Genomic DNA, 23846 nt, shown 5'->3' with positions numbered 1-23846 from the left:
TGGGGACACAGTTCTCATTTCTGTGCTTGCTTGAGACGTTAACAAAACGTCGGCTCAGAGACCTGGATGTCACACCGCCCACCCTCAACCTCCCATCTGCCCCAGGCCCGGGAGCCCCTGTCCTCAGCCCGCTAGAGCCGGTTCTCCAAACGCAGCCATGTCCCTGCAGCCCGCCCTGGCTCCCTTGCGACCAGACTGGGTTTTCTACTAGGGGGAGGCCACAGCCCAGGGACCCAGGGGGGCCTGCCCCCAAAGCCCGCTCTACACGTGTCCGGGGCTAGCCCACCCCACCTACCCGCCTTCCTTCGCCGAGAAATGGGCACAGCAGTCCCCGCCTCACAGACCGCTGCAGCCCGCGACCTAGCAACGCTTCCGAGCACGGGGTCTGGCTTTTGCCGAGTGCCCCCTGGTATCAGTTGTCACTCTCATTAACCGAATTTCCATCCGATCGTACCTTATCCCTGTCAGCAGCGGTTCCCCACCGGGATGCTCAGACTTCCCGGCCGAGGCCCAGCTGCTTGATGCCTGTCCCCTCATGAGCGCGATGGGACGTTCACCTCCGCCATCTCTCGGCTCCCCATCTGGGCCCATGTGGCTCTCCGGGCTCCCACCCCCCACACCCACTCCTCACCATGGCCCCATCACACGGAAGGTTATCCCCCTCCTGCCTAGCTCCTCACTGTACAAGCTCCTGGACCCATTTGGGGTCATGTCTCCCCCAGGGGCCCAACTTTCTACAGTCAACTAGGGCCAGACCCGTTGGTCAAGATACTCTCTGGCAATTCGGTTTCCGGGTTTCAGAACTGAACACATCTTGACTTCTGCCTCAGGGCCTTTGCCTGGTGTTCCTTAAACTTCAACGTGCACGCGAACCTCCTGGGATTCTGAGGGGCACCTGGCTGACTCGGTTAGTAGAGCACGTGACTTTTGATCTCAGGGTTGTAAGTTCAAGCCCCACGTTGGGTGTGGTGCTTACTTAAAAATAAAATCTTGGAAAAGAAAAATGTAGATTCTGGTTTATTAGGTCTGGGGGGACCAGCCTGAAATTCTGCATTTCTGACAAACATCCTGGGAGGGCCATGCTGCAGGGCTCAGGCCCACACTGAGAAGCAAGGCTTACTCCTACCCTTCGCCAGGCTCAAGCTCAAGGTCTCAGCTCACACATCACTTCAGAAAAAAGGGCTTTTCTGGACACACCAATTCAGAGGAGGCCACACCTTACTCCAAGAGCCCAGGCCTCTTCCGGGGCCTTGTGTGGGCTGCGTGACATCTCTCCGACTCACCTAGAAGCCCCAGAAAGGGCACTGCTCTGTCCTCCTGACCGCGCCAGATGAAGGCCTGCAAGCCCCAGACCCACCTTCCCTCCTGAGTCTTCTGACAGCAAGTCCCTGAGGGGAGGCCCGTGTACTCTCCACGGAAGAGGACACAGAGTGGGGTACAGACCTCCTGTCACACTGGCCATGCTGAGAACTTACCAGACGCAACCGTCCTCCCACAGCTGGACGGACCAGTCCGCCTGCGCCTGACTCAACTGGAAAGCAGATCCTCCGGGAAGGCTCACCTAAGCCACCCTCCCCAGGACCTGCTTCCTGTCCCCGAGCCAGCCCCCCCACCCCGGGTCACACACTGCTGCTGGAAAAGCTGCCTCCAGGAGAGGGGAGGCGGAGACGGCACGTGCTGGTGAACGGAACCACTGGGACGAAGCTCCCGTCACCTCCGAGTCCCCCGGGGACCTCGGTGTCGGGCTGCCCTAGTTCCTGCCCTACCCCCCCCCCAAAGTGTTTGGAGCAGTCTCCGCAGCCTCGGTCCCTGTCACATCCCACCGGAACGCGCCACCACTCATCCATGCACGCCAGGAACAGAGACCCCCGATGCCCTCCCATCCTGGTCAGGAAGACACCCCAAAGCCTGGATGGTCAGGTGTTGGAGGCAACGTGCACCCGCAGGGCGGCCAGCCCTCCCCACCAAGCCAGATGCTCATCTCAGCCAAGGCTCCAGGATGGAGACATTCTCTAACACAGTTACGAAGCTCAATTTTCAGTAATTGTTTTATTCCATCACGAGAGCCTACCCTCTCTCTTCCATCACCCTAACCTACCACCTGTGCCCTAGGTCACCTCTCCTCAGGCTGTACTGATCCCAAGGGGGGGCTGCCTATCCCAGGTGGGGGGTCTCTCACCCCGAGGCTGAGCCTTGGAATCAGGCTCCTGGGGCCTGGGGGGCCTGGGAACCCCTCCCCGCCCCATGGTCGTTGGCTTGAAAGCAGAAGGCACGGCGACGCCCCGTCCTGTACAGAGGTGCCGCTCTCTCAGGACCAGGTGGCAGCCCAGAGGTCGGGCTGGAATGTCATCCTTGGCAGGGTGCTTGGTGACAGTTCCTTGTGCCGTACAGTAAGAAATGAAAACTAAAGCACATACAGTCAAATCTTCTCCAGCGGGTAATTCCTCAGATAACAGTAAAATAAAACGCCAAAAAAAAAAAAAAAAAAAAAATCAATGTGATTTGGCCAATGTTTTCTTAAATTTTAAATTAAAAGAAAAAAAAATTCACACAAAAGAGATTCAACTGATCTGCTTTGAAGAAATATATTAAAGAAAACGGAAGGTTAAAAAAAGCAATCACACCCCAAATAATGGTAAAAATAGATGTATCCTCTGTAAAAATCTGGGCTAATCTACGGAGTCATTCTTACCTATTCAGTATTCAGAGCATGAGGTGAAACCCCAGAGTATAAAAAAAAAAATTAAAAACCGAAGAGATCCTGCCCTTGTGTTACGTACGCCACCAGCTGCCTGGCTCGCTGGGGACTCTGGCCGCCGGCCGCTGGGGGGCGCCAGTGTCTGGTCCCTCCTGCCCGCCAGACCTCAACTCAAGGCCTTCAAAGTTCTTCCCTGGTCCTGCTCAGTTTTGTGGCATGTTCTTCTACAAACTTGCTCAAATGTTCCAGATCTCTGTTTCCGTCCTCAAATTTAATTGGGTTCTTTTTGTCCCCACTGGGGGCGAAGTAGATGGTAGGGAACCCCTCAACTTTGTAGCGGTCGCTGGTGACGTCGTTGGCAGTGGCGTCCATCTTGGCGATGACCAGGTTCTTGTGGTTCTTGTACTTCTTGCCGAGGGCGGTGTACTCGGGCTCCAGCTGCTTGCAGTGCCCGCACCAGGGTGCGTAGAATTCGATGAGGACGTCCTTCTTGGGGTCCATCACGATGGAGTCAAAGGTCTTCCCCACCACGACTTTGACAGGCCCCTTGTTGTTCTTGGGCACCGGCTGGGATTTGACAACCGGCTTCAGTTTTCCTGCCGAGGAGAGCAAGCAGGGGAGCGGTGAGTGCTGAGAAGGCCCTAGGCTTGGCAGCTCGGACAGGACCAGGCAACGAGGCCAGGCCTGCCGTGCAGGGGGACAGGCGAGTCAAACATGCCAGGGCCAGGTAGAGCCTTGCCACCTCACACTGACCCCCTGATTTCTCTAGTCTCTTCACCTCTTCTACCCTCCCAGTCCCTGCAGAGCCCAGAGAGGACGCTGATGGTCCCACGCAGGACTGATGGGCCCGCAGGTCCTATCCAGTGAGGCTGTCCCAGGAGAGGTGCCACCCAGCACAAAGGGGCTGCCAGGAGAGCTGGCGGCCCGGGCTGGGAAGCCTCCGCGGGCAGAAGCACAGACAACATGGCGGATGGTATGACAAGGTCTCCCACGACTCGGCCCACGCCAGGAAACTGGGCCATTGGGCTCGACCAGATCGATAAAAATAGTCTAATGCCTCAAAACAAGTGTTCCATGTATACAAAACTCATTTCTAGGTCCAAAAGACTGTTTTGCTTTAAATATTTTTTAAAATAAGGCTCACCTTTTTTGAAAGCTCTGACAAACTCCCGGAGGGTGTCAGAGTCAAAGTCGTCAGGCTCCATGGCGAACTTCCGCCCGCCCTCATCCAGGATGGCGGCGTTGACGTCCTCCCCGCTCTCGCTGAGCCCCAGGTCCTTCACCTCCGTGGCGAAGTCATCCTCATCGGCCACGGCAAAGGTGTACTCAGGGAAGTCCCTGGCCACCTCCAGCACTTTGTTCCGCCAAAACTGGGTGGCTAAAATGGGAGCGAGCGCTGTGAGCTGAGCGGCAGAGATCGAAGTGAAGAGTCTGCGGTTCAGGGGCGCCGGGGTGGCTCAGTGGGTTAAGCCTCTGCCTTCGGCTCAGGTCACGATCCCAGGCTCCTGGGATCGAGCCCCACATCGGGCTCTCTGCTCCGTGGGGAGCCTGCTTCCTCCTCTCTCTCTGCCTGCCTCTCTGCCTACTTGTGATCTCTGTCTGTCAAATAAATACATAAAATCTTAACAACAACAAAAAGCCTGGGGTTCAGACTCTCTGACCAGGCTCGCGCCTCACTTGGAGGGAGAAGCATTTTGAAAAGCCCCCTTTGTGAGCAGGTGGACCCACGTCAAAAGCCCAATGACAAAAGCCCCCGCCTGCCTGAGGGTTAGTGACTGGCCCAGTCCCGTCTGTGCAGCCTCTGAAAGCCTCGGGCTGTGGTGGCCTCCTCTCCGAGAGGGTTCTGGACTCTGCACCACGTTCCCCGCAGGCCAGAAAAGGGCTACGTGGCACCATGGAAGTAAAACTACCTTGAGGCCGTCAATTAAACCTCTACCCCAGCCACCAACCTGCAAGCGCCTGGGGGCAGGATTCCTAAATGCGAGGGCCCCGCAGGCAGGATGGGCGGGGGCGGGAGGGAGTGTGCGTGGGGAGAGTGTGGGGGGGACCGTGTGGGGGGGGGGGCGCTCACCGGCTCTGTAATCGAAGCTGAAGTCCACGCTGTAGTAGACGACCACCAGGGGGCGCCGCGTGTACCGCTTGGCGTCGTTGGAGGTCTTGCGGTGCCCCACCAGCGGCAAGCTGTGCTTCAGCACGTGGTCCTTGATGGCCGACCCCTCCGTGGAGCTCTGCAAAAAAGCGGGGACAGGTGAGGAGCCGAAGCGGCGAAGTGTCACCCCACCTTCTGCTGCCACGGCTGAGCAGGAGGCCCTCTGCTCTCAAGGGCCGGGGTAGGGCAGGAGCCGTCTGAAGGTCCCTTGGGGCCCCTTCCCTCCAGTGACCCCTAAGTGAGCTTCTCGGGCCACTGCGGACACCACGTGCCCTTCCCTCTGGGTCTGGGCTCACTGTGGGGGTCGGAAACCGCTGGGGGCAGGCGGGCTTCCCGAGGCAGCAGTTCCCGCAGCATCTCCCGGGATCCGATCCTCCCAGCAGCCCCCCGGGGGCATTTCACAGACGAGGCCAACACACCCGCGGGAAAGGGAGGGAGGCTAGGTGCGCCCAGCTGCAGGGCAGCTGCTCACGGTTCTACCTTGGAGGCCACAGCACGACCACCCGTTACACCACAGCCTGGCTGGGTGTCGGGTAGGCCGGGCGGGGAGCCATACAGCCCTGCTGCCGGGAGGCCAGGAGGCCCGGCCTCCAGGGCTCAGCACTCTAGCACCAGGCGGCCGTCCTTGGCTCTTAAGGCTGGCTCCTAAGGCACCCCAGGTGTTTTCCAGAGACGAACCCGACAAGGACATGGATGCAGCACCCGTGACCAGCTGGGCGCAGTGGCCTGGGCACACGGAGCTGGTGACTGCCCCCAAGGCCATGCAGGGCCCTCAGCTCATGCTGAGGCAGATGCTAAGCCAGATCCTCCAGACCCCAGCCTCAAAGGGCCCAAGGGTGGGCACTACCATCTCATGTTACACAGGAAGAAACTGAGGCACAGCCAGGAGGAGCAGCAGAGCTGGTGGCTGGTGAACACGCACTCTCCACCCGGGGCACAAGGCCCCCCAGGATGGGACAGGACTGCACGACTTGCCAGGTGGGAGGGGGAAGGTGCCTCAGGGGAGGAAACAGCAGGAACCACGCAGGGAACAAAGCACAGAGGATGTGGACCGGAGTATGAGGAGGGTGGGGGGAAAGTGCTGGAAAAGCAGGCAAAGAAGACAGCAGCGCCGTCGGGTATCTCTAGCCCGGACAGCCCCCAGACTGAGCGCCCCTCTGAAGGTGAAGTCAGAGTAAAGCAGAGTGAGCCCAGGGCAAACCCGCTCTGCCGCCGAGCATTCACCAGCCCCAGGCCCGACCCTGAACTCGGGCAGAGCCGGCCTCACAGCCTGCAAAGACCCGCTTCTTTCTCACCGCAGCGCTTCCCGACTTCCTCCTACCTGCCCTGCCTCTCTCGTCCCTCTCCTGAATTCCAAATCCACTTTCTCTTTCGTAATAGTTTATTTTTAAGTAATCTCTATGCCCAGTGTGGGGCTCGAACTCAGGACCGCGAGATCAAGAGTCGCACGCGCCTCCAACTGAGCCAGCCAGTCGCCCCTCCACGTCCACTTTTTTTAAAAAAAAAAACCTGCAGTTGACTCTGTGGTATAATGTTGACAAAGCAGCATTAAATAAATTTTGCAATAAGGGGGTACGTAAGTAATACTAATCCATTTAAAGTGAAAAGTAAAAAGGCAGTGAGGTGTATAACAGACTAGGCTGAGTGGTCCTTAACCCTTCTGGGTCAATGACCCCCTTCAAGGACCTACTGAAAGCTACAGACCCCTTTCCTGGGAACACGCACACCACCCAGAATGGTGCTGACCGCTGGGGTCTGGGGCACCCATCTCTGCACCCGGCTCAGCACCCATGGATTAAAGGAGAGGAGCTGGACAGGACAGGAGACAGGGCAGCCGCCGGACATCCAGGGTAGATGGGCCCCGAGCCTGAGTGGCGGCGGAAGACCAGACACACATGAAACTCTCAGAAGGGGCAACGGGGCTTCGGACCCACCACCTCTCCAACGCCCCAAGTGTTCCAGTTTACAAAAATGGGTCGGAAGGGGTGGTGGCTCCCTGTGGCGCACACAGGGCTCACTCCACCTTCCTGCCACCTCCTCCAGGTCCCATGAGAGCCCTCTGCCCAAACGGCAGGGGGGTCACAGCCCAGCCCCTCCCCTCCACTGCTCCTGACGGGCTATGGGAGCCGGGGCGACGGCTCAGGGCTCTGCACCCCAGGCTCTCTATCAAAGGAAAGCCCTGGCTTTGAGAGCCGCGGTTTCTCCCAAATCTGAAGGTCCGCTCACGGCAGCGCTGGGCCGCCGTGCAGCAGAGGACGTGGAGCGGCATCGAGGCGTGGCCTGGGCCAAAACTCCCTCCGCCCGTCTCCAAGTGAGCGCGTCCCTCGGAAGATGAAGGCTGGACAGGCCTGGGGGAGAAAAAAGGAGGCCGAACGCATGCGCCACTCTCCACATCCCGGGAAGAGAGGCCTGTCCTCACTCCGTAGAGCCGCCTGGCTAAGGAGCCCCAGCTCAGACCCAGGAGCACGTCCCTAGCAGGACGGCAGACCCTCAGGCCAGAGCCACAGTGGCTGGCCCGCAGCGGGGCAGGGGAGAGCGGAGGGAGCCATTCTGGCCTCCCACTACGTCACTGAATAGCCTCCTGGCTGCTCCGGCTCGGAGCCTCCAGGAAACGCACCCTGACAGCACCTCGAGGGCCCAGGGGGCCGGGAAAGGCACTCCAGACTCTACTTGTGGGAAGCAAAGAGCAAATTCTCCAGGCTGCAGATCCCCAGATCCCGGGGCCACAGCTCAACCAGCAGCCTCACGCCCATCAGAAGCCTGAACCCTGGGGTGCCCGGGTGGCTCAGTGCGTTAAGCCTCTGCCTTCGGCTCAGGTCACGACCTCAGGGTCCTCGGATCAAACCCCACATCGGGCTCTCTGCCCAGTGGAGAGCCTGCTTCCTCCTTTCTCTCTCTGCCTGCCTCTCTGCCTGTCAAATAAATAAATAAAATCTTTAAAATTAAAAAAAAAAAAAAAAGGCAGCAGCCTGAACCCACCTGATTCAGCGGGAACTTGATACTGCGCTGTGTGTTAACTGACTGCCATTTTAAAACAAACAAACAAACAAAGCAGCCTGGGGCTGCTGTGTCCCCAAGGGTCCCCGCTCACCAGGATGTCCATCACGTGGCTCCGGGGCTCGTACTTGGACTGGAATTTCTCAGGCTGCATTACGACCAACTTCCCCGAGGAGACTTTCAAGAACTTTGCTATTTCAGTGCTGAAAGTGTGGTGGAATTTGTAATCTTCTCGCAGGTTGTTTGCTGAGAAATTAACAGAACGATAAATACACAGTTTATTAAGTGGCATCACCGACCTGGCCTAAACTCAAGGCCCCAGCCGATGCCCTGCAAAGACCGGATTTAGCCCTGTGAATCTTGCGTGGATGACACCCAGAGCCGGGGTAGGTGTAACGCCTTAGAGCCTCTAGCTTACAAGTTGTGTTTTCAAAAAACCAAAATAATAAGCAAAACGAATGTTCCGGGAACAACTCAGAGCTAATCTGTCAGGACCACTGTCTCCAGTGCTGAGGAGTGCGTGAAAGCCACAGATGGCCCGTGAGAACAGGTGCGCACCACGCTCCCCCGGAGCCACACGGTCGGTGTTCCCGCCCAGCCTCTCCTCCCCGGACGAGTGGCTGGCCCACTTGCCTACCTGTGGGCTGCAGTTCTTTTGCTAAATACACTTGTATTTAAATCCTGTAAAACTCTCAAGATGAAACCCCACTGTCCGAGGACACTCGAGAACGGGGTTGGCAAACTTTCCGGAAAGGACCAGACAAGATCTCCGGCTCTGCAGGCCACAGCATCCCCAGCACTCAGCTTCGAGCTGGGGGGTAAAAGCAGTCGGACAGCATGGGACCCCATGCTCGAGTCCCGTTCCTACCAGACCCCAGCTGGCCACCCACCCATGCCCGACATCCCCGGGCTCGCCCCGTGGTCTCCGCTCTGGCTGGAGCGGAGTCTGTGATCCGAACACCAGGTAAGGTGTCAGAGGTGTCCCCTGAGCTGAAGGGCGGGCCTCCCGACTGGTTACAGGAAACTCCACGTGTTCGGGGGAGGTGGGAGGCGGCTGTCAACATCAGCCAGACGTAGACTCCAGTCACAATTCTAGACCTGCCCATGACGGGACTGCAGGCCCATGAGGACTCCCGCCCCGCGCCACAGTCCCTCCTCTGCAGAAACACGGTGGTCCCCCTCGCAGCGCCGGCGGAGGCTAGGCTCTTCTGCAGCAAGATTCCTGCGGGCCACTGCCAAGGAGGTGCCCAGACCGCCGCATCCACAAAGACGGGCGAGGCTCCTCCGCTCCCGCACCAGACGCAGAAACGGAATTCCCCTCGACTCCCATCCTACCGCGTGAACCTGCACTTGACCTGCGCACAGCGGGTACCACAAGGCACTGAAACAAGCACTAGGTGGCCATCAGGACAGTTACAAGACTCCTCTAAAGCAGTGAATGGAGCTGTCAGCGGGGGTGGAGGGCACCCAGGAGGAACTTGACAAGGACGGAGAGGATCCTCAGCGTTCCCGAAAGAAAACGTCTCTTTCGTAACCCAGGGCCACCCAGGACAGCAGGGACACCTGCCACTAGGCAGGAGCAGATAATGGATTTCGGGATGGGCGACTCCCACCTCTGCCTACAGGACACGCCTGTGACAGCTGTCCACCGTACGGCCACCTCTCAGGACCAGCACTCCCAGGCGCTAGCCCTACTGGGCGCTTCACCTGCACGATCTCAATGCAACAACCTCTTGAAGTAGACAAGATCGCCGAAGTAGATGGAAGATCAAGTCCCCACCTGCGCTCACAGGCTAGTAACTGGCAGAGGCAAGACTTGAACCCAAGCCCAATTCAGAAACCTGTGCTTTGGGCCGCCTGGGTGGCTCAGTCGTTAAGCATCTCTAACCTTCAGCTCAGGTCAAGATCCCAGGGTCCTGGGGCACCTGGGTGGCTCAGTGGGTTAAAGCTTCTGCCTTTGGCTCAGGTCATGATCCCAGCGTCCTGGGATCGAGCCCCGCATCGGGCTCTCTGCCCGGTGGGGAGCCTGCTTCCCTTCCTCTCTCTCTCTGCTCCTCTCTGCCTACTTGTGATCTCTGTCTGTCAAATAAATAAATAAAACCTTTAAAAAAAAAAAAAAAAGATCCCAGAGTTCTGGGATCAAGCCCTGCATCAGGCTCCCTGTTCAGTGGGAAGCCTGCTTCTCCCTCTCCCACTCCCCCTGCTTGTGTCCCCTCTCTCGCTGTCTCTCTCGTTAAATAAATAAAATCTTAAAACAAGAACAACAACAAAAAAACCCTTGTTTTCTGGTGGAGACCCTGCCCCTTGAGGAGGGGCTGGGAAGGGGCTCCTGGAAAGACAGGGAGGGAGATGAACTCGGATGACTCTGACGCACCCCGCCCTCCCCTCAGAGGTCAGGAGGAAGCCGGCACAGCTGTGTGCTCAGGACGAAACCCTATCCCCCACGCACAATCAAGGCAATGGGGAACTAACCTCCACTCTAACCCCAATCCCAGAAAGGAAAGCCTGCTCCCACAGATGCTACTCAATTCTTCCTCAGGCTATCCTCTACGCGGATGCCCCAGGAGTTTTCCACAGAATCGGCAGGCTCCCCAGCAACCCGGCCACAGCCTGGGCAGGTCCGCCTCGTCCCGCCCCCAGGGCCACTCCTCACCAGCATCCTGGTACTGCTGGTAGGCTGGGTCACTCTCCGCTTTAAAGACCCCGATGATGATGACGTCATCGCCGTCCTTCAGGAACTCCTGGACCTGCTTCAGGGACGTGATCTCCTTGGAGGGTGGCCCGGACTGCTCGATCATGTAGTCGACGATACCTGGGGGCAAAGCACTTGCCTGAGGCGGGGCTCGGGGCTCCACGGCTCTCCCTGCCTCCACCTCCCCGGGGAGGTCCCCCGCCCCGCCCCGCCGAGGCAGGACTAGGAGGCAGCCTACCGTATTTTTCCCGTGGGCCGTTGTAATCAAAAGGCTTTCCCTTGCGGAAGATTTTCAGGGTGGGATAGCCAGAGACGTCGAACCTCTTGGCCAGGTCTGTCTCTGCGGTGGCATCGACCTTGGCCAGCGGGATTGGGGGGGAGCGCTTGCTCAGCTCCTTGGCGGCCTTCTCGTACTCGGGGGCCAGCTTCTTGCAGTGTCCACACCTACGAGAAGCAGCGAGTCCGTGAAGAGCCTGTTCCAGCGCGGACACAGCCTCTCTTGAGGGAGCGACTCGGGTCGACGCAGCAGCCTCCGAAGGTCTCCCAGGTAGGGGCGGGGAGCCAGGCCCCTCTGGAGGCCGGCATGACGTCACCGGCACGGCTCACACGGCGAAGGATGCACACCAGACACACACAGGCACGACACGCACGTTTGACACAGGCACGAGTGGGACTGGGGCACGGGGGTGACCTATGGGAAAGGCTACGAAAGACAACGGCCCAAGAAGGGGGATTCTCCCAGCTGGAGAGTTGGGACAGGGGAGGACACCGAGTCAGGGGCGGCAGTGGACCTGAGCCCGCCAAGGGTGGGTGAGGGGAGGGTAACGAAAGCACGTGGCCAGAGCACCCACCGACCAGGGCAGGCGAAGGGGGGCCTGAGCCACGGGAACTGGGAACAGAGACAACTTAACAGAGCCCGTGGGCCTGGCACGATCGGGCGGCTCCCACGTGGGCGAGGGCCTGGCGAATCCCAGGCCCTGCAGACCACGCTGAAGGTCCTCGGGGCACCTCGCGGCTGCACCCCGCGGTATGTAAACCGTCTGCAGGGAGAGGGTAACTGGTCTCTGGGGCGGCAGCAACACGGTGCCTTTGCTGTCTAAGCACATCCTGAGCGTGCGACACGGACAAGTACTCGCTGACCTTGGCTCCGGGCAACTTCGGGTTCGGATCGGTCGCCGCCGTGAGATCCTGCAGTGTCCATCGCCCGTCGTGAGACACCCTCCGACACCTTCACCACCTCACGGCCCCCTGCTCTCCACACGCAGCAGGCGCTCCTCACCACCCCCCCACCCGCCCACCTGTCCCCTCCATGCACGCATGCCCTACAGTGACCAAGGATGCTGCCTTGTGCTGTGGAGGCCCCGAGCCTTGGGTCACTGTCGCTCGCGCCCTGGTCACACTCCTGACTCTGGTCTACGCCGCGCACCCTGAGTGGGAAGCCTGCACAAGAATCAGAAGCACCGGCTGACCCGGGAAGGAGTCCCCAAGGGAGGCCGACAGCCGTCCCAGAGCACTGGCCGCTACGCTCCCGTCCCCCTGGAGGGTGGCCTGCCTTGCCGTCTCCTCCAGCGGCCCACCCGTCCCTCCTCTCCTCACGAAGCACGGGAGCCGCGGCGCCTCGGCTCCCCAAGCCGGCACCTCGATCAGCCGCTCTCCCCGACTCCCCAGCTGCCTTTCTTTCTGGCATCTTCTCTCCCACGTCCGGGTCCCCTGCCCCACCTGATTCCTGCCCCTGCACGTTCCCCCTGACCGTCTCTGCGCTCCTCTCCCCGATGAGCCGTCTTCACCTACCGTCTGGGGCCAGAACTGGCTGTTACCTGCACGTGGTGGGGACACGTAGGCCACGTCCCTGCTAAGCTCTAAGGGACTGGCCCGATTCCTCTGCAGAGCTGGGCCTTCCTGTTTTCTGACAGGCACAGGCTTCCACAGAAGCCGTGTTCTAGGGCCGCTGCCCCCAAACAGAGCTCGTTGGGCCCCCGCAGCCCGCCTCTGCTGTTTCTCTCCAAAAGGGGCCCTGCTGTCTGGAGGATTCGGGGCGAGAGAGGCAGAGGCCACAAGGTGAGTGAAGGTGACAGAAGGCAGGACAGCTGTGGGAACCGGAGGCCCCGACACGAGAAGGGGACACGTCTAGAGCATGAAGCAAGGCTGCGGGTCACCTTCCAAGATTCACTCTGGAACGTCTCTGCCACGAGCAGGGACAGAACCACTGTTCAGACTCCTCAGGAGGCAGTGACACCGGAGGAGGTCACCCGAGGCCACCAGTTACCACCGCCCTGCCCGCTGCGGCGGCAGCTCTGCTCTGTCCTCGTCACAGCTCGTGAACTTCCGTGAACAGCACTTCCATTCACCCCACACACGTCACCTCAGGCGGCCACAGAGCCACAGCTGTCCGAGGGCTCTCGTGCTTTCTCAGGGAAGGGCAGGTATGTGCTGCCAAACGTGGGACTCGGCAGGCCTGGGGCAAAGCTGTGTCCTCCAGCCACGGGGGAACCCGGGCCACCTGGTGCCCCCTGATGCGGGTTTCGCTTTCTTCTGCGCCACAGGCCCATGTCCGCCTTGTCCCACCCCCGGGGAAGCCCCACTCGTCTCCGGAACTCTCCGCCGCCACGTCGGCCTGTGCCTGGTGGGGACTGGGCAGCCCCCGTGCCCGGCTCTGCCTCCGGCGCAGGGGCCTCTGACACCCCCACCTCGTGGCCAGGGGTGTTCGGGATGCGGGACGGGCGCACAGAGCGGTGTCTTACCATGGGGCGTAGAACTCCACCAGAATGATGTCTGCCCCGTCCACCACTTCATCGAAGTTCTCTTTGGTCAGCACCAGTGTGACTTCCGGAGGCGGCGTCCAGTTGGGCTGGGAGACCTCTTTGACCTTGGCAACAATTTCTGAAAGAAACCGAACAAGCCTGAGCCTGGGCAGACCCTCCCCGCAGAAGCAGGCAGGGAGGAGCGGACGGAGAAGCAGGGGCTACGGAGAACAGGAAAGGAACGTTCGAGTCCCTGAAAGCCAGCCGCATCTCTGGCCAGTGCACTCCGTGGTCTGAGGCCACAGCTCAGGGGGTCCACTCTTCCCTGTCCTTCTTCCGCTGCCCGGCGACTTCTCTGACAGCCCAAGACCCAGGTGACGAGAGGGACCCTGCTCCTGCCAGACTGTGAGGCAAACCGCGGGCTCCTCCCCTGCATCAGACCACGCGTGCCCGAGGTCTGGAGGGCGTCCCCTCCTCGGGTACAAAGACCCGTGCATTTAGTCACACAGTGCAGCACCAACACGTCACATGTCACGACAGGTGCACAAGAATCGAGAAGAATGAAGAGGGACAGCACCTCCCCGGCTGCTCAGGCTGCATCGGCATCACGGGAAAGGTGGCGGCCTCATCCCCGAGACGGACCCACTGATGGGAGTGGGACACAGAACACACGCTCACAAGGCACCTGCCCAGTGGCTCTACGGAGCAGCGGTGGCCAACTTTACACTTCCCTTTTTCCTTCTTTTCTGTTCTGCGCAGTTACCGAGAAGCTAGATCTGAGAACCAGACGGATGTGTGCAGAGCAGCAACCCCGTGGTGTGACCCCCTTTGCCCCCCGGCCCGCAGCCCCGAGCCCATCTCCATCGGGGAGGCCCATTTACTACAACACACTTGGAACGCAGTGGCCCAAGGAGCCCCCTCAGCAAACACTGCTCTCGAGATTCCAAGCCACCGTGCCTGTGGTGGTCCGACACTGGGCACAGCCCTCCAAACGCTCACGGCGGTCCACTTTCAAATCGTAAGGACGCTGCTTTCAGCCTGCTCTTAGATTACGTTCCTTTACGTGCTGATACGGCAAAGACACTATTCATTAAGTAAAACACGAAGGTGCAAATAGTGATTAAGATATGCTAACAACTGGGGCCCCTGGGTGGCTCAGTTGTGAAGCTTTGCGCCTTCAGGTCATGATGGAAGGTCCTGGAATTGAGCCCCGCATCGGGCATCGGGCACCTTGGTCAGCAGCGAGCCTGCTTCCCCCCTCCCACTCCCCCTGCTTGTGTTCCCTCTCTTGCTGTGTCTCTGTCAAATAAATAAATAAAATCTTTGGGGGAAAAAAAAAAGATGCTAACGATTGTGAGAAATGATATACATACACATACATTCGCTCTCACGTGTCCACAGGAGACACTTGGTACATGAGCTGCCTTCCCGGAAGGGAGCTGGACAGCCAGGGTCAGGATATAAAGACTCCTACTTCTTTGTTTTTTGTTTTGTTTTGTTTTAAGAGTTTATTTATTTGACAGACAGACACAGTGAGAGAAAGAACACGAGCAGGGGGAGGGGGAGAGGGAGAAGCAGGCTCGCTGCTGACCAAGGTGCCGGATGCGGGGCTCGATCCCAGGACCCTGGCATCATGACCTGAGCCGAAGGCAGACCTCTAACCGACTGAACCACCCAGGCACCCCTCTTATCTACCTCTTTGAATTGTGAACCCCATAAGCATATGATCTAGTCAGCAGACAGACAAACAAGACGGAAGCAAGTGTTAACGGCTATGACCTTTCCTTGTGCATCTGTACCGGGCAGGATCCTTACCGGGTCACAGGAAAGGCCCTCCACCAGCTCCAGGGGAACTCTGAGATCAGGTCCAAGTGACCCCCCTATTCCTCAGATGAGGAACCTGAGGCCTGACAAGGGGAAGACGCGTGTCTAGGACACGCTATGTCCACTATGCCACACTGGGAATGAAAACTGTAACCTGATGGGGTTTTTTTAGTGACTAAGACATATGGGAAAGATACCACAATTTGTTCGTACGTTTAAAAAAATAAAGTATTTTGTGCCTAGTCTAAGTCAGGCAGGGATCCGTCAGGCCTGGTTTTAGAGAACTGCCTGGCTCCCCACATCAGTGGTTCTCAACACGGGGCCCTAGACCCACGGCTTCAGGTAAGCTCTGGGAGCCTTTACAAAATGCAAATCATCGAGCCTGACCTGAAACTTAGGGACCTGGGAGTCTGGGGATGGGGCTTAGCACCGGCTTCAGGACCCCACGAAGTGACTGTGACCAAGGTCAACACGGAGGCGCGCTGCGAGGGCACCGCCAAGAACCGCGGCCTCGTGTGCCATGTAACACACAGGCTCCACATTTGAGCTTCATGGTCTGAAATGAGAAGACACCCCTCCTGCCCTAGGACAAGTTTATTCTGATCTCAGTTACCTGGAACATTCCGGCAGGGAGCACTCCCAGAAGCTGGTGCTCCTGGGGCCTCTCCCGGCCCACTCAACTTGTCCTCGTCTCTATCATCCAAACGCCCCCCCTTTCCACTTCCCAGTGGGGGGAAAGTCCCAGCCCCGCCTCCTCCAGGAGCACAGGCTCCGCTCACCTTCCTGAGTCCTGGAGCCCTCGTAGTCCACAGCCTGGCCCTTCTTAAGGATCTTGATGGTGGGGTAGCCGCTCACCCCAAACCTGCTGGCCAGCGCCGACTCTGAGGTCGCGTCGATCTTGGCCACAGGAATGGGAGGGTCGTTCTCCTTCAAGGCACTGGCGATTTTCTCATATTCCGGAGCGAACTGCTTGCAATGTCCACACCTGAGGAGATTTAGGGAAGAAGGGGGTTAACTGTACCCAAGGAGACTTAACACACAGCAACGTACAGAGGAACGGGGGTGCCAGGACCAGAACGACGGCAGTTAAGAGGAGACATGCAGGTAACACAGTGAGGAGGCCAACGCGGCCGGAGTCGGGCAGATGGGGGCCGGAACTCCAGCTCTGGCCTGGGCTCGTGCCTCCAACACCTCCAAACCCCCACGCTTTCGTCCGGAAGCTTCTCAAAGTTTGTCCCGGGAACTCCTCGCATGGGGTCTGTGAGGTCAAAAGTCTTTACAAAAGACCTTCCTGGTCTTCTTCACTCCTCCCCTCAGAGCCTACAGTGGAGTTTCCCAGAGGCTACCCGATTGCCCACAAGGGCAGCACACTGATGTTAACATGGAAGGGGTCAAAAATGGATTAATACGGAAATTTCTGTTTCAGTGTCTACTGTGGTGACGACTGACAGCCATGACCCACACGAACTGTTTGGACTCCCAAGACCGAAGAGTTTGAGAAGTCCTGATCTACGCGGCACTGTAACCGCATGGCGCTCCTCGAGGACTATTTACGTATTTTACACAAAATGCCTCACGCCTGAGCATCAGGCACTGGACCAAAAACTAAGTGTGTCTTAACTATTCCGTCTCAAAAGTGAACTCAGGAGGGCAGCGGAAAGAGGACCGACAAGAAGGGATTCTGAGATCAAGAGCGGCAGCAGAGGGGACAAGGAAGGGCACACAGGGTGAAGGAAAGCACGAGCGGGGTGACCGCTGCCCGCTGGGGACGCTGCGCCTTCCCACTCTGGAAACTGCCCGCAGGCCCCGCCTGGCAGGAGAGGGAGGCGGGGTGACCTCGAGACGGGTCAGGGCAGAACCCGCAGCCAGGGACGGGTCTGTCACCAACACCGGCCTCCGTGCCATCACAGGCCCCCGCCCCCGCCGTAACCACCGGAGAACACGTTCCCAATTCACACTGCTGGCTGACCAGAGGCTGAGCCCCCGGCGTTCCTGCTCCCACACCCGTCCCCCCCCCCCGCCCAGGGTCTGGAAGACTGTGAGGCGAACGCATGGGAGCACAGAGGGAGCCCCTCGTGCAGGCTGGCGGATGAGGACGAGGGTCCTTACCACGGAGCGTAGAACTCCAGCAGCACCGTGTCTTTGTCAGCCACAAAGTTATCGAAGTTCCCGTCATTCAGGACTAGGACCCCATTTTCCTCCTTGACTTCCAAGTCATCGTCGTCCTCCTCCTCTTCCTCCTCCTCCTCGTCTTCGTCCTCAATGGCATCCTCCTTATTAGAAGAATCTGAGCGGAAAATACCCAGACTCGTTAGTAAATTGGTGACTCTCCTCCTTAAAAACTTTCCTAGAACCCCAAACCCTCCAAATGTGTCGTGAGTCCTGAGTGGTCCCTGAGGGCCACCACGAGCCGGGGTGGGGACTTCAGCCCTCCCCTACCCCAGAAATTCTGCTCTGAAGTTTGCATACTGGGCAGCCACTTGGGAGCTCCCTTAAAGAGAAGTCCTGGTTACAGAGATGTTTGCAAAGCTCCAGTCTAGAAGTTAGTCTCAATGCCCCAAAGGGACTTGAGGGCTGGCGAGGCACCTCTGTGCACGTGGCCCCGCAGCCTGGCCCCACGTGCCTCCTGCCCAGGCTGGGAGAACCCTAACCGTCCGCCCCTCGTCCCCGCACTGGGGTCTGACCCGTTCCCCAGCACCGCCCCGCTGCCGCGCCCCTGGAGCAAGACTCCTTTACCCACATCCCAGGCTCTGTGGTCTAGGGCACGTCGCTTTGCGGTTACCCTGTTTGTGCTCCAGGGCGAGGCTAACTTTCTCTGACACCTTCCTCTTGCTCACACCCCACGATTTCCACAGGCCGGGCCACATTCAGTCCCCCATGAGCAAATGGCTGCCCAGCCCCCAAAACGACACCCACAGGAAACAGGGACTCGCACTCGTATTTTCCTTCTGGAGGATGGACTACTACTTCCACTTCTGAAAGGGGGTGGCATTCTACCTTATCCGTACAAACACAGCCCCACAGGCTCCAGTCCTTCAGAGACAGACTGGAGTGTGCAGGAAAGCGGGCAGGGAATTTTACTGACTTCGGGAGTCACCCCTGAGTAATCCCCAGGGGAGGAGTTATCCCACAAAGATTTTTTAAAGATTTACAGGGTCAACGTGCATCAAAACTACACAATAGCGGGACGCCTGGGTGGCTCAGTGGGGTAAGCCTCTGCCTTCGGCTCAGGTCATGATCCCAGGGTCCTGGGATCGAGCCCTGCATTCAGCTCCCTGCTTCTCTGTCTGCCTCTCCCCTGCTTGTCTTTCCTCTATCACTGTATCTCTGCCAAATAAGTAAATAAAATCCTTAAAAACAAAACAACCACACAACAAATTGCACCTCCGCAGGATGCCTTGCCTGGAAACAAAGCTCTCTTCCCCAAGCACCAGAATCTGAGCTCATCCCACTACTGGCTTTCAGGGAATCTTTCGCGCAACTTCGGACACGAGGAACCGTGGGACGGCGGTTCTTGCCACCCAGCTTCTCCCACTGCGGCCTCAGCAGCCAAGTGCAGCCGCAGCCAGACAGCGTCAAGGGACCAGTTACTCTTTCCCGAGAAGCTTCCCAGGAGATAAAGTCTGCTGGTTCTGTGCTAGGGGCGGAGGATGAAGTCAGCCTCCAGATCCGGGAGCCTCCGGGACCTGCCCCACCTTTGCCCTGCCCCTAACCAACCCACGGCTGGCTCCGCAGCTACTGGGACAAGCCAGGGAACTGCTCTGGGTGGCGTGGCAGCTTTGTCCCTTTTCGCGAAAATCTACCAAGCTGCAAACTAATCACAAAAAAAACAAACCAAAAACCCACCAGGGGCCACACTTCGCTCAACCACACTCCTTCATACACCCGGCTGTCTCTCCCTGACTTCCACGTTTCTCTCTCCAGCTTAAAGGTAAAGTTCTCCTCCTTTACGGGGGAGGAAGAAAAGCCTCTAAAATCCCAAAAGAAAGGACACCAGTTTGAGAAGTACAAACCAAGCAGACTCCCTGTTTCCCAGGGCCACGGCTCTCCAACACCCGCTCGCCCCTGGCCTCCCTCCTCCACAGACCTGTAGGGGAGGACAGGCCTGCAGAGGCCCCGGCCCACAGCACTGTCCCTATGACCCAGGTCTTAGAGAATTTGAGCACATAGGGGACCTGAGTTTAACACTGGCTGGCTAGGGCTTCCAGGTGCTTCTGGAAATACTGCCTACAGCCACCTCGCAAGGCAAGAACTGAGTACTGAGCTTTCCTGGGGTGGCCCGTGGAACAGCAGTCACACTGGCTTTCCAAGAGGTCATTCTGACCACCATCACTGGAAGTCCTACCCAGAATGACCTTGTGACGGCTGCAAATCCAAGGACTTGATGCAGGGACACTGTGCAGGTCAGGGGCCTAGAGGGCACCGCACACACGGCCTCCGATCTGGAGGCTTCCCGCGGACCGGACGGCCTGCTGAGGGCAGCTGGCCAGGGCCCATGGGCCACACAGATCCGCTCTCACTGCCTGACCGCTCTGGCCAAGGCGGGAACCAGATTACCTTGCCGGCACACAGAAAGACTGGAGCACGGAAGGAAAGAACGATCCCGGGAACTTAATCCGCACTTTGAGCAGAGGACCTGACAATCCGCTCAAAGCACAGGGACAGGTGAATTTTACAAAAAAAAGGACAAGCAAAGATGCTTTCTTTCCTACGCTCAGCCGGCCGCGGCCTGTGAGCAGCGCTAGTGACAGAGCTCTCGTGGCCCACCGGGCGTAGGGGACCGAACTCCGAAGAGTGAACTCATTTCTGGATCCCCGGGGGGGGAAGGGGGGGCAAAAAAAACCCAAGGAACTTTTTCTCTTTTAAAGGATAATAAACAAAACGACAGAACCTTGCCCACCTAATCAAAGACTCTCAAATGCATCAGGGCATGCCGCACCTTCCCAGTCCTTCCCAGCCTGCACGTAAGCCCAGGACTGGACCCTCCGCCATCCGAGAGGGCGCTGGCTCTGTATTCCTACCTCCTAGAAACCCTCACATCCCCGCGAGGAAAACATCTCACATCCTAACAGGGAAAGCATTTTTTCACTGGGCCTTACTTTTAGGGCTGGATATTCTAGGGCAGAAAATATATCCACAGCCTTCTAGCATCTTCTGGGTGGGTGCCATTCTCCTCAGTATGAGGCCGATGAAGCCTCCCACACCACCTCCACCAGTGCTCAGCCCACCTGGTAAGGCCATTCCAAAGTGGTGGCCCAAGACCCCTGCGATCCTGTCCACTCTCAACAGGACCCCTGATGGCCACACCGGAGCCCTGCCCAGCCCGGTCGCAGGCAGCTCCCTCCGCCGTGTCCTGGCTCTACTCCATCCACCGCTCATTCTTCAGTCCCCACCGGCTTAGAGCCTCCAACAGCTGGATAAACTCTACCATTAAGTCAACGCTGAAGTTGATATTAGACATGGAGAAAGAGAAATCCGTTATCAGACGGATCCCTGCAGCCGGCCGGTGTTACCATGCTGAGCCCTCAAACACAGTCCCTCACGCCTTCAGGGAAACATGACGTGCACTTTACAGATGAAGAAACTAAGGCACAGACAGGGTGAGTCACTGCCCAAGGGTCACCAAGCTACTTAGTGCAGGGTCCTGACCACTCAGGTGCCATCTGTTGTCGCCTCAGATCGTCTCCTAACATGCCCAAAGCTTTAGGTGGAATCACTGCTAATTACTTCTCAGGATGAAAAGAGAGGGGCTGAGCACACACACCCGTGGATTTCCACTTGACTTTTAAATCTAAACCAATCCCAAATAAAAACAGCCAACAACCAGCATCAAAGTGTTTTTCCTTCGCTATTTTAGCTGGAAAGATGTGAAAAGGGCAGATGATTTCTAACCTGAGACACAGAAAGACCCACAACCTAAGGCTTGCACTACCAGAGTTCAATCTATCTAGTAAACATATTCTTGAGAGGGGGGGTTGTCTTTTGTGGAACCACTGCGCTGTTTGCATCTGAAACATAAGAGACACGAAACCAAAACAAAACCTAAAGACTTAGAACATTGCAGTGGGAGAGAAACGTGGCCCCAAAATTAATCTTCAGGACAAGTTACCTGAGTAAGTGAAGGACCAGGGACGCCCTCAGGGATGGGAAAGGGCCCAGGTAGGGACTAGAACTCTCCATCCTATCCCCTCCAACCCCACCAGAGGACACTGCCCTGGAAATCCGGCCATGACCATGACAACTCCAGAGGCACCTGCTCCCCAGGGCCTTCCCAGCGTTAGCGACCTGTCTCCCAAATAATAAACCTGCTGGTCCTAATAACTCTTGACACGAACCCAAGTTTGCCAGTCTCGGGCCTCTTAAGAAACCCCTCAGAACAGAATCACTAGATCAAAATCAAGACAAAACTATTATGCTTTTCAGCTATATTCCAAAAATGACCCTCCATCCTCACTGGTCCTCAAACTTTAAGGTGCCCCCCCCCCAAAGTTTAACTTGCAAGTGAATCAATGAATATGTTTAAAATGCAGATTCCAGGGCTCACCACTGCAATCTGCTTTAGCATATTTTGGGACTCTATATTTATTTATTTATTTAAGGATTTTATTTGACACAGAGAGAGTACGCACAAGTAGGCAGAGTGGCAGGCAGAGGAAGAGGGAGAAGCAAGCTCCCCTCTGAGCAGAGAGGACCCTGGGGTCATGACCTGAGCCGAAGGCAGATGAATGAGCCACCCAGGCACCCCTGGGACTCTGTATTTTAAAAAGCATCAGGTAATTTGGATAAAAGTCCCAAAACTGACACGAAAGCCACGGTCTACTTCCTCTCAGCAGGTGTCTTTATCACCAAGTGCTGATTCTTACTTCCTTTTCTATTTGGGTTTAAACTTGAATCAGTGACCCACACAGAAGTTACTCAATCTGTTTGAAAGGGTATAAAGTTCACAATTCCCCTACAGACTAATATTAGAAAAGGAGGTTTATTTATATTGGCCCAAACTGGCTGGGAGATCCATCATCAGGAGAAAGGCCAGAGAGGAAGAAAGTTGGTGCCTGTTCTCTAGGAACAGCATTCTTTTGACTGGTGCATTCCAGTTATCGAAGGTCTCTTATGCCTTGTTTTCAGCTAGCTGGTTTCCAAGAAAAACGCGGGAACCAGGATTAGTAGCTGTCTAATGTTCCTACTAGAGCCGGAGCTTTATGGGAGGTCAGATCCCTGCTCAGTAACTGGCACATAGTAGGTGCTGAATAAATGATCGCAGAGGGGAATGGAACCTTTGGCTTCTGAGAAATGCAAACCAAGCCGTGCCCTTTCTCCCTCAAACACCCACCCATGAGTTATTTATTTCCAAATCTACAAACCACTTTTTTAAAAGAGGCCTGCTGCCCGAGGCTGCCCTGGAGAGCTCCTACCGGGCCTTCTCGCCTTTCCTCTAAGACCTGTTTTGAAAACAGTGGCCTCCTCTTTCTGCAGGTTCCCTGGGCGTGTTTGCCTGGAAATTTTAACCAGCTCCCGAGCTCCCCTCGCCAGGAGCGAGCAGTCAACCTGAACCCAAGTACAATCTGAGCGCAGTCGGGGCGAAGGAGCCAGTCGCAAAAAAGGCACTTGGCACCCTCTCCGCGTCCTAAGCCTCGGCGGCAGGGGCTTCCTAGGAGGCCTCCGCCGCCCTCCTCTCCCGAGATCTCCTAAGCGATTCCGCTCGCCGCCACTGCCCTTAAACTCCGGAAAGTTGGCGCCAGGCGCCAGTTTCGGGAGGGCTCCGCATGAAACCCACCGGTCCTCGGTCGCAGCCACCCCGGTCCCCACGCGCGGGCCCCTGGGGCCCATCAGGCCCGGCCCGCCACCGGCCGCTCACCTTCATCCGGCCCCTCGGCGCTCGCGGCGACCAGCAGCTGCGCCAGCGCCAGGAGCAGAACCAGCAGACACGCCTTCCGGAGCCTCATCGCGGCAGTGCGCAGCGCGGCCTCCCTGCGCCAACAGCCCCCGGGCGCTCCCGGACCTCGAGCCCTGGCTTCTGGAGCGAAACCTGAGGGAAGGCAAGAAACCCTCCAGGAAGTCCTCGCCAGCGACCGGCTGGGGGCGGGGAAGCGGCCGGCGGGCCAATCCCAGCCGGACTGGGGGCGCGGGCCGCGTGCGCCTCGCTGCGCGTCGGAGTCCCGCGGCGCCGCCCTCCGCACCGGCCCTCCTCCCCGGCCTCCTCCGCGCGCCCCGCGGCTCGCGCGTTTAAAGCTCCGAGCCCTAACGTGAGGTGCCCCCTTCTGATTGGCTGCGCCGCGGCCACCAATCAGCGGCTGCCACTCGGTTTGCCGGGAGCGCACAGGCTGAGCGAAGGAGTGAAGGAGAACAAAGGCGGCGGGCTTGGGCCGGAGGGGCGGGGCGGGGCTGCGCATTGGGGCGCGATTGGCCGGCGGGGCGGGGGGCGGGGCGGAACCTGGGAAGGCGGGGCGGGGCGGAGCTCCGGGTCCAGCCGCTGAGCCGGGCTGGAAGAACACGTGTCCTTACGGGAGCTGTGCGGAGAACGATGTTCTCGCTACTAGCTGGGCCTGGGCAAGAGTGAGGTCGAAGCGACAGAAGGGCCTGAGCAGGTTATACTCATGGGAAAAGAGAACGTGGCTCTTGAGTCTGCTTTGCGTTCGTGGGCTTCTTAGTTTTTTTGTGTGCCTTTGAGCAAATAAAAGCTTGCATTTTTTTCCTGGGTTAAAACACCTGTTGGCCTTGGGGGCGGGGATGAGTATGCGGTAAAAT

The 23846-nt window shown here is 57.9% G+C and overlaps 1 protein-coding gene across 1 annotated transcript; it reads right to left on the bottom strand.

Annotated features, from left to right (window-relative positions):
• Positions 1-2030: 2030 nt before the first annotated feature.
• PDIA4 (protein disulfide isomerase family A member 4) lies at positions 2031-23302 on the bottom strand. Its single transcript, XM_046020774.1, has 10 exons — positions 22957-23302; positions 17211-17388; positions 15881-16086; positions 13278-13416; positions 10775-10980; positions 10498-10656; positions 7939-8090; positions 4770-4926; positions 3843-4076; positions 2031-3294 (listed from the first exon to the last, which is right to left on the bottom strand). Exons 1-10 carry the CDS (start codon positions 23042-23044, stop codon positions 2879-2881), a joined length of 1935 nt encoding a protein of 644 aa, XP_045876730.1. The 5' UTR covers positions 23045-23302; the 3' UTR covers positions 2031-2878.
• Between the last annotated feature and the right edge of the window lie 544 nt (positions 23303-23846).

The sequence above is a fragment of the Meles meles genome, chromosome 10, assembly GCF_922984935.1.
Source record: "Meles meles chromosome 10, mMelMel3.1 paternal haplotype, whole genome shotgun sequence".
NCBI classification, from domain to species: Eukaryota; Metazoa; Chordata; class Mammalia; order Carnivora; family Mustelidae; genus Meles; species Meles meles.
The sequence above is the reverse complement of the archived record's forward strand: the minus strand, read 5'-3'. Positions and strand labels throughout refer to the sequence as shown.